Here is a 10,230-nt window from a genome sequence, read left to right on the forward strand (position 1 = left end):
GCAGAACAACTGGTTGTTTCGAACTGCTGTCCCTGAGGTTAGCAGCCTGATTTGTAACCACTACACTACCAAAGCTCCTTATGAAATGTTACTAGCAGGCTGGATTTCATAAAACAAAAGTATCACTTTCTCCTGAAATAAAATACATAGTCTGCCTTTCAAAGCAACTAGTGGTAGGTGAGAACAAGAATATTATTTTATACAGTCAAAGACTATTTATTTTTCTGAAAATGCAATGTAATAGGATTGTGCCCACTCTGAGAGTTTCCCTCGCTACTTCAAGTTCTAATTTATAGAAATGGAATGCTATACAGAGTCACTATAAGTCAGAGCTGACTCGAAGGCACTTAACAATAACTATCTGTAGAAACAGCCTTCTAGATTTTAATTTTGCATGTCAGTATATCACCTTTGTTCCAAAACTCTGGGTGGCTTACATTTTCCCATCACCCAGTCTACTCAACTAGTAGTCTTGTTCCTGAATGAAATAGGACTCCTAACAGGTTATTATTATTTTCTCACCTATGTCAAAGAATGCCTGCCCTCTGGCGTTCATAAAGGTTGCAACAGTAAGGAATGAATTAGCAAACGTACTGTGGCACTGTAGGATAAGCACTGGACCTCAAGGTCGGCTTGAACCACAAGATCAGTGGTTCAAACTCACCAAGCCACTCCTCAGATACCCTATACAGGGTTGCTATGAGTCAGAAACAACTCAATGATACTTAACCTTGCCAGATATTTAGGTCATCTTTCTTTGTAATGGGTACAAACGTAGATCTGTTCCAGTGGGTTGGTCAGTTCTTCCAAATTTCTTGGCATAGACAAGAGAGCACTAACATTGCATCAGTACTTGAAACCTTTCAATTTGTATTCCATTGATTACTGGGGCTTTGCTTTTCACTAATGCCTTCATTGCAGCTTGAACTTCTTCCTTCAATGCTATCAGTTCTTGATCATATACTTCCTCTTGAAATGGTTGAGCATCAACCAATTCTTTTTGGTACAGTAACTGTGTATTCCTTCCACCTTCTTTTGATGCTTTCTGCACCATTTTATCTTTTGTCTATGTGGTAGTTGTTGATAGGTGTCATTGAGTTGGTTCCGCCTCATAGGGATCCCATGCACAACAGAACGAAACACTGTAAGATCTAGTACCATCCTCACAATAGCTGTTACATTTGAGCCCATTGCTGCTGCCATTGTGCCAGTCCATCTTGTTGGGGATCTTCCTCTTCATCACTGATCCTTCCACTTTACCAAGTATGATGTCATTTTCCAGGGACTGGTCTCCCTAATAACATGCCTGAGGTATGAGAGTCAGCATCTCACCATCCTGGCTTCTAAGGAGTATCTGACTGTACTTCATCCAGTACAAATTTGTTTGTTCTTCTGGCCATTCATGGTTCTTTTAATATTCTTCCCCAACACCATAACTCAAATGCATCAATTCTTCTACGATCATCCTTATTCACTGTCCAACTTCCACATGCATATGAGGCTATTGAAAATATCATGACTTGGGTCAGGCGTACTTTAGTCTTCTAACTGATATCTTTGCTCTTGAACACTTTAAAGAGGTCTTGTGCAGCATATTTGCCTAATGCAATACTCCATTTGATTTCTTGCTTCTGTTTCTATGAGTGTTGCTAGTGGAGCCAAGCAAAATGAAGTGTTTGATAACTGTAATCTTTTCTCCATTTATCATGATGTTATTTATTGGCCCTGTGGTGAGGATTTTTGTTTTCTTTACATTGAAGTGCAATCCATACCCAAGGCTGTGGTCTTTGATCTTCATCCATAAGTATTTTAAATCCTCTTGACTTTCAGCAAGCAAGGTTGTATCATTTGCATATTGCAAGTTGTTAATGAGTCTTCTTCCATTCCTGATGCCAGGTTCTTTTTCATAGAATGCAGCTTCTCAGATTATTTGTTCAGCATACAGACTGAATAAGTATGGTGAAAGAATACAACCCTGGTGTACACGCTTCCTGATTTTAAACCATTGAGTGTTTTAAACATTTTTAGGAGTGTTTTCAACAGAACCATTGTTCTGTTCGAATGACTGCCTCTTGTTCCATGTACAGGTTCTTCATGAGCATAATTAAGTGTTCCAGAATACTCTTGCTTCACAATGTTATCAAGAGCTTGTTGTGATCCACACAGTCTAAGGAATTTGCATAGTCAATAAAGCACCAGTTAACATCTTTTTGGTATTCTCTGCTTTCAGCTAAGATTCAGCTGATGTCAGCCATGATATCCCTTGTTCCACATTCTTATCTGAATCTGACCTGAACCTCTGGAAGTTCGCTGTCAATGTACTGTTGCAGCCAGTTTTAATTATCTTCAGCAAAATTTTATTTGCATGTGATATTAACAATATTGTTAAATAATTTCCACATTTCGTTGGGTCACACCTCTCTTTGGAATGGACACAAACGTGGTCTCTTTCAATCAGTTGCCCAGGTACCTGTCTTTCGATTTCCTTGGCATAGATAAGTGGGTGCCTCCTGGGCCGCCTCACTTTCTTGAAAGATTTCAATTTGTATTACATCAATTCCTGGAGCCTTGTTCTTTGCCAATGTCTTCAATGCACCTTGGACTTTTTCCTTCAGTATCATTAGCTCTTGATCATATGCTACTTCTTAAAATGGTTGAACATCCACCATTTCTTTTTGGTACAGTGACTGTGTATTCCTTCCATCTTCTTTTGATACTTTCTGTATCACTCAGTATTTTGCCCATTGTTGTTGTTGTTAAGTGCCACGTAGTTTGTTCCAACTCATAGTGAACCTATATAGGGTTACTTAGGAGTGACTGGTGAACATGAACTGTTGACCTTGTGGTTCAAACTGACCTTGAAGTCCAGCACACCAGGACTCCATTTTGCCCATTTTTGTTGTTAAGTGGCTTCTAATAGTTTCCTACTATAGCCACACTGTATAGGGTTTCAGAGGAGCAGCTGGTAAATTTGAACTGCCAACATTACAGTTCAAACTGATCTTGCTTTCCAGTGCATTATCCCATAGTACCACACCCACACTCCAACATTGCAACCCCAGGCTTGAATTTTTTCTTCAGTTCTTTCAACCTATGAAATGCTGTGTGTGCTGTGTGTGCCCATTGGTTGTTTAAATTGTTAAAATATTCCTCAGTGTGTTCATGTGTATTCCCTCCCCCTCCACCCCCCCCCCCCCCCAAAAAAAAAAGAAAAACAGAGGGAATGGAAGCAAATACTGCTGAATGATGATGCACGGAGGAGATTGTAATCATTGCAATGAAACGATGGTGTAAAGCCGATATTCTCCCATGTAAACTAGCACTCAGTTCACAATTGGAAAAAAAAAAAAAAGAGCAAGTTTCAGAGTCTCTTGTGAAATTCATTTTTGTTGTTTCTTTCCTGTCTTTTAAATGACTGTTTGTTTTCTTCATGTATGATTTTCTTGATGCCAACCCACAGTTCAAATGCATCAAATCTGTTCTTGAGATGATCTCTAAATTCAGATGGGATATGTTCAAGGTCATATTTTGGCTCTTGTGGATTTGTTTTCATTTTCTTCAGCTTTTGCCTGAACTTGTACATTAGCAGTTGATAGGCTTTTCCACAGTCGATCTCAGGCCTTGTTTTTTTGTTTGTTTGTTTTTCTCAGATGATAAGTTTATTTTGCTTTTTAAAAACCAAAGCTCAAAGTTTGTATTTCTTGTTTTTTGTTTTTTTTTTTTCCTGGTTTTACACCATTGTTTCATTGCAATTACAATCTCTGTGCATCATCATTCAATAGTATGCTTCTATTCTCTTTGTTTTTTTTTTTTTTGTTTTCTTTTGTTTTGGTTTTGGAGGTGGGTTAGGGTGCAGACGTGCACAAAAACCCTGAGGAATATATAATAATTTAAACAACCAAAGAGCACATTCTGCAAGCCTGTTTTCTGTCACCAGCATTCAGTCTTTCTCTTTCCATGAGTCTAGAGTCCTCAGCTGCTCCCTCTCTCCATGTCCTCATCTCTGTCTCCATCTCTAGTGTCGCTGCTTCTCTGGATAGCATCCCACATTCCACTTGTGCTCTTCTCCCTTGATGGTCCTAGGGTCCTCTGTTTCCGGACTGTAAGATTAACTACTCCCCCCTCTTTGCTACAAAACTTCTACCTTTACATTTGTAACAGTCGTAATTAGTCATGATAACAATCACTCACTATTGAATCATAAGAATTGGATCCCCATCTCTTTTCACCAAACCTGTCTAGACAAGATAAAAATTATTCAGTGGGGACTCTATCTTCCCCCACACACTCTTAAGCTAAACTCCCTCTTGAAAACTTGTAAGCCAGTCACATTGTGTCTTTATCGCCCCCTCATTTTAGGTAGCCAATGTCCAAGTTGCCCGTCGCTATCTCCCCTGTGTACAGAGGGGATAGGATTGATACTTGATATGATCCTGGCCTTGTTTTGACTGATAATATAGTCAATTTGATTCCTATAGATCCCATCTGGTTAGGGCCCAGTGTATGTGTATGAACAAAAGTATTTACAATTAATACATCATTGGTTTTGCAAAATTCTATCATGTGATCTCCAGCATCATTTCCATCACCAAAGCCAGATTTTCCAAGTAAGGATCCTTCCTGTTTGTTTCCAATTTCACATTCCAATCACCAGTAATTATCAGTGTATCTTAATTGCAAGTTTGATCAATTTCAGACTGAAGAAGTTGGTAGAATTCTTTAATTTCCTCATCACTGGCTTTAGTAGTTGGTCCATAAATTTAAATTATAGTAGTTTTGCAGCAGTACCTGAGAGCTGCCAGAAATTCAAGCTGGATTCAGAAGAGGAATAGAACTAGGGATTTCATTGCTGACCTCAGATGGACCTTGGCTGAGAGCAGGGAACACCAGAAAGATGTTCACTTGTGCTTTATTGACTATACAAAAATATTCAACAGTATGGATTATAATAAACTATGAATAACATTGAGAGGAATAGGTATTCCAGAAGACTTAATTGTGCTCATGAAGAACCTGTATATAGTCCAAGAGGCCATTGTTAGGATAGAACAAGAGGATACTGAATTGTTTAAATCAGGAAATGTGTGCATAACAGCTGTATTCTTTCACCATACTTATTCAATCTGTATCTGAGTAAATAATCTGAGAAGCTGAATTATATGAAGAAGAATGTGGCATGAAGACTGGAGAAATACTCATTAACAACCTGTGATATGCACATGGCACACCTTGCTTGCTGGAAGTGAAGAAGACTTAAAATACTTACTGATGAAGAACAAAGACCACAGCCTTCAGTATGGATTGCATGTCTATATAAAGAAAAGGGAAATCCTTGCAACTGGATTAAACTAACTCTACGGTACTTAACTTCAACAACAACGGACTTCTAAAGTTGCCATCTTTATAGAAAGGAGCTCTGGTAGCAAAGTGGGTCACAACCAGAGCTAGGCTGCTAACCATAAGGCAGCAGTTCAAATCTACCAACTGCTCTGTGGGAAAAATATGAAGCTTTCTGTTTCTATAAAGATTTACAGCCTGGAAAACCTTTATGGGTCGCTATGAGTTGGATCCGACTCAATGGTTCACAACTACCACCACCACCAATCTTTATAGAAGCAGACTGCCGTACCTTTCTTCTGCAGAGTGGTTTGGGGGTTCAAACTGCTGAGTTTTTGGAAATGATAAAGTGGTGTAAAAATGGTGGTGGTTTGAGAAGTACTAGAGGAGCTAATCACTCATATTCCTTCCAACGTTCTCACTGGGCCATTCTCTGAAATCATTTAGCAGTTTGTCCCTTACTGTTAGGCTTGATGACCATCCCTACCTCTTATTGTTACAGCTCTGTCTGATGTTCCTCTATCTCTACCCCACTCAGTACAACATTAACCATACAATAGGCCTTCAGAAAGGCATGTGGCTTCATTGGTTTTCTTATGTTTCCCCCAACATTTACAAAAACCATCAACCCAGAGTGCCAATGTCCTAGTTTATACACTAGGTTCAGTTTTATAAATATGTAAACTCCTTTTTCTGGTTTTCTGTTTATAAAATCATATAGACTCATTCTACAAAAATTGGAGAATACAAAAATGGTGCAATGAAATGAATGAAGGCATCTATATTCTTCCTAACCAACAACAAGCTGTGCTTATACTCCTGCATAATAAAAAGTTCACCTGCAAAAACCTAGCAAGGGGGGATTAATTTCTGTTGATCATTTTGGAAACTCCTGATTTGTGTATTTTTGTCATCCTAAATCCTAAATCACAAGTGTTCAATGGTGAACCAGTGGTGGCAGTCTACTGTCACTTCTATTAGTAGCACTGGGTGACAGGCATAGAGCTGAATCAAAGCTGGGACCAGCCACTGTTTATTATCAAGGATAATAATATCTGATACTTTTTGCAAAATGTGTTGTGCATGTAGAGTTCTAAGCTGCTAATGATGGTTCATCAGCACTGGACTGCTAACCGCTGTTCAAACCCACCAATCACTCCTTGGAAACCCTATACAGGGTTGCTATGAGTCAGAACTGGACTTGATGGCATCTAACAACAAATGATGGTTCAACTTTCTGTGTATACACATGCTTATTTGTATATTTATCTTTTCTGTAGGGTTTTTAGAGTCTCTGGATGACTTCTACATTCTTAGCAGTGGTTTGATATTACTACAGACAACAAACAGTGTGTTTAATAAAACTCTGCTAAAGCAAGTGGTACCCCAGTCTCTCCTGGCCTGGCAAAGAGTCCGTGTAGCCAATATGATGGCAGATGGTGGTAGGATGTGGGCAGAGATCTTTTCAAAATACAACTCTGGTAAGTGGCCTGCTAGAATAACTTTTGGACATAGGGATCGGTTTAGATTTGGGGGTTAACTATCTTCATATCTCCTGATATTTCAGGCACCTATAACAATCAATACATGGTCCTGGACCTGAAGAAAGTGAAGCTGAATCACAGCCTGGGCAGTGGTACTCTGTACGTTGTGGAACAAATTCCAACGTATGTTGAATATTCTGAACAAACTGAAGTTCTACGGAAAGGTACTTTCTGCCTACTAGAAGTCTGGGGGTATGATGAGTGTTCATGTGTGTGTGTAAGGTAAGAAGTATTGTTGTGAAGGGCCATCAAATAGGTTCTGACTCATAGCGACCCTGTATAGGGTTTCTGAGGAGCAGCTGTGGATTTGAACCACTAACATTGCGGTTCAAGCTGACCTTGTGGTCCAGTACTTATCCTATAGCACCACACCAGGACTCTCTCTCTCTCTCTATATATATATATATATTTAACCACAATTAAAAAAAAATTAACACCATACATGTCCACAAACTCCTATTGGCAATTTTGAAGTCAAATATCTAAAATAAATAAAAGTTTTTGGTTTTGTTTTAGTCTAGTTCATTTGATAGCAAAATCTGACCCATTCTGGACTCAGTTGTTAGCAAAATCTGAAGTGAACTGTCTACTAATAGTTTGTATTCTTTCTTAGAGCAATGACTTACACATTAGGCTACAGAAATATCAATCCTGGATTATGAAATTCTTGCTCTCCACTGGGAGTACAACGTCATCATATATAATATGTGCACTTTGCTATTGTTCTAAAATCTGAAAACCCCTGGATTCTGATATATATCAGATGCACAAGAGTATTTTGATGTAGAAATGCAGCCCTTTACAGTTTCATAGCTTGTCATGAGAATGAAATGAGATCATTCTTGTAACTCCTGAGCACAGTGCTGGTGTATAGCAAACACCCTTATCTTGCATTCAGCAGAGCACTTGGCCCACACACTAAGTCCTTGATGACTGTTTAATAAAATGAAAGCAAAGATGATAAAGGGTAAAGGCTGAAAAGCTAACAAGGAGCTTAGTGATTTGACAGAAGGTCATTTCAGGTAGTCATTGCCATCTACAAACACGTGCCTGAGAAGCTTCACTGCTCAATAAAGCTAAAGGTAGGGTCCGTGAGTAGTGCAAAGGATTAAATGCTCTGCTGCTGAAAGGCTAGCAGTTTGAGTCCACCAAGAGGTACCTCAGAAAAAAGGCCTGGTGATCTCGTTCTGAAACCACAGTCATGGAGTACTCTGTGGAATACTGTTCTACTCAGACACACATGGACTCACTGTGAGGCCGAATCATAAAGTGGAAGGTAGGTAATGAAAGAAAGTGTCAGCTTTGTAAACCCTGCTGAACAGTTTAGCCTGGATTTTTTAGAAAAAAGGAAGGATTTAATAAGACATCATAGACTTGAGGTGGGAGAAAAGTAAGGAGAAAGGAGACTAGTTAGGTGACTAGTGAAACAGATGAGCTAATAAACAGTATGGAAAGATACAAGACAAATTGTGGATCGGGACCTGGTGCTCAGTTTCTCAGATCCTCAAATCAATTTTGTATGGCAATTAGAGCACGGCATCCCAGCAGAGACTAGCTCTTACCAACTAAATGCACTTACGTATAACACCGATTTCAGGTGAGGTAGGAATTTCAACTGCCAAGTAGATCAGCTGTTATCTAGTGCCAGACTTGCCTTCTCTTCCTGTAGAAAAATCCATCAGAGAATTCAAATCACTAGGCAGTTTCTTGGTAACAATGACAGTTCAAAACTGAGGACCTGGCTGTGCCACCTTAAAGGCTGGTCCCACCCAGCTCTTAAGAGCCAATATTAGCATGTCTCAAGAGAGAGATGCTGGGAGAAGCATCTAATTAGTTTTTGTGTTTTTCCTTTATGAACTACTGCAGATAATAAAGTGGTGGGTTCAGGTTCTTTACAATTTCATTCTAGATTCCAGAAAGAAAACTCTCTGAGACTCCAGAAAGGCTGATCTGTTTGTATTTTGGTACATGTGATTTGCCCAAGTACTGAAGTCATATCATGTAGCCATTAGGGAAAACAAAGAAGTCCCCACACCTGCTAGCATTTGGCGACTCCACGGTACTTAACAACAACAACAGTATGGTGAGAGAATTTTCTTTAGTCAGAAGGCATGCATTCATTGTCTAATCAGGTTTCAAGTTTTGTGAAGCATTTGGACTCTGTGACCCTTCATAAAAGCTAGTTACCATTTGAGCTGATTCCAATTCACAGTGCCCATGTGTGCCAGAGTAAAACTGTGTTTCATAGGGTTTTCGATAACGGATTTTTCAGAAGTAGGCAGGCCTCTCTTCTGAGACACCTTTGGGTGGATTCAAACCCCCCATCTTTTGGTTACCAGTTGAGCATGTTAATTATTTATACCACCCAGGGACACCCTCTACTTTCATAAGGAGGGATGGTACTACTTTAACCTCATCATGTGGTTTGCAGATTACACAAGATACTCGCTTTTAAATGCTTTTGTAAATCATGAAACTATATAAAAATGTGAAATACAAAGCAACTAATTTTATCATTCATTCTAGATGGTCTCATAAAGAAAAACAGTTACTCTGCAGCCCGTGTCTACTAGTTATTAGGGATTATGGCTTGACATTACTCAGCGTAGTGGTTACAAATCAGGCTGCTAACCTCAGGGTCAGCAGTTGCAAACTACCAGCTGTTTCATGGGAGAAAGATGAGGCTTTCTGCTCCCATAAAGATTTATAGCCTCGGAAACCCTGTACAGGGTCTCTATAAGTCAGAACCGACTGCACGGCACATAACCACCACCACCACCCGCAGCAACGGGTCAGTTAGTTACTCTAAGCATTCCCTATATTTAAAACCATTTTATGGCCACCACTCATCTGACGATGGTTCAAGCTCACCAGCTGCTCCTCAGAAACCCTATACTGGGCCGCTATGGGTCGGAACCAACCTGAAAGCACTTCACAACAACAACAACTCATCTGTCAGTTTGTCGTGCTGTGGTGGCTTGTGAGTGAGTTGCTGTGATTCTGGAAGCTATGCCACCGGTATTTTAAATACCAGCAGGGTCACCCATGGTGGACAGGTTTCAGATGAGCTTCCAGATGAAGACAGACTAGGAAGAAGGAGTGACGAACTACTTCCGAATATTTAGTCACTGAAAACCTTAGGAATAGCAGAGAAACACTGTCAGATATAGTGCCAGAAAATGAGCCCCCCAGGTTGGAAGGCATTTAAAATGTGACTGGGGAAGAGCTGTCTCCTCAAAGTAGAGTTGACTGTGATGACATGAATGGAGTAAAGCCCACGGGACCTTCATGTGCTGATGGGGCACAACTCAAAATGAAGAGAAACAGCTGTAAACATCCACTGAAAATC

At 39.7% G+C, this 10,230-nt stretch overlaps 1 protein-coding gene across 1 annotated transcript in view; it reads left to right on the forward strand.

Annotated features, from left to right (window-relative positions):
* The window catches only part of PLBD1 (phospholipase B domain containing 1), a 121,231-nt gene that overhangs the window by 99,272 nt on the left and 11,729 nt on the right, over window positions 1-10,230 (forward strand). Inside the window, exons 5-6 of the mRNA XM_006866071.1 lie at window positions 6,618-6,818; window positions 6,905-7,045. Of these exons, the coding sequence (XP_006866133.1) occupies window positions 6,618-6,818; window positions 6,905-7,045 (342 nt within the window). The remainder of the gene's footprint in view (window positions 1-6,617; window positions 6,819-6,904; window positions 7,046-10,230) is intronic.

This window comes from Chrysochloris asiatica, unplaced genomic scaffold (genome assembly GCF_000296735.1).
Source record: "Chrysochloris asiatica unplaced genomic scaffold, ChrAsi1.0 scaffold00086, whole genome shotgun sequence".
NCBI lineage: Eukaryota > Metazoa > Chordata > Mammalia > Afrosoricida > Chrysochloridae > Chrysochloris > Chrysochloris asiatica.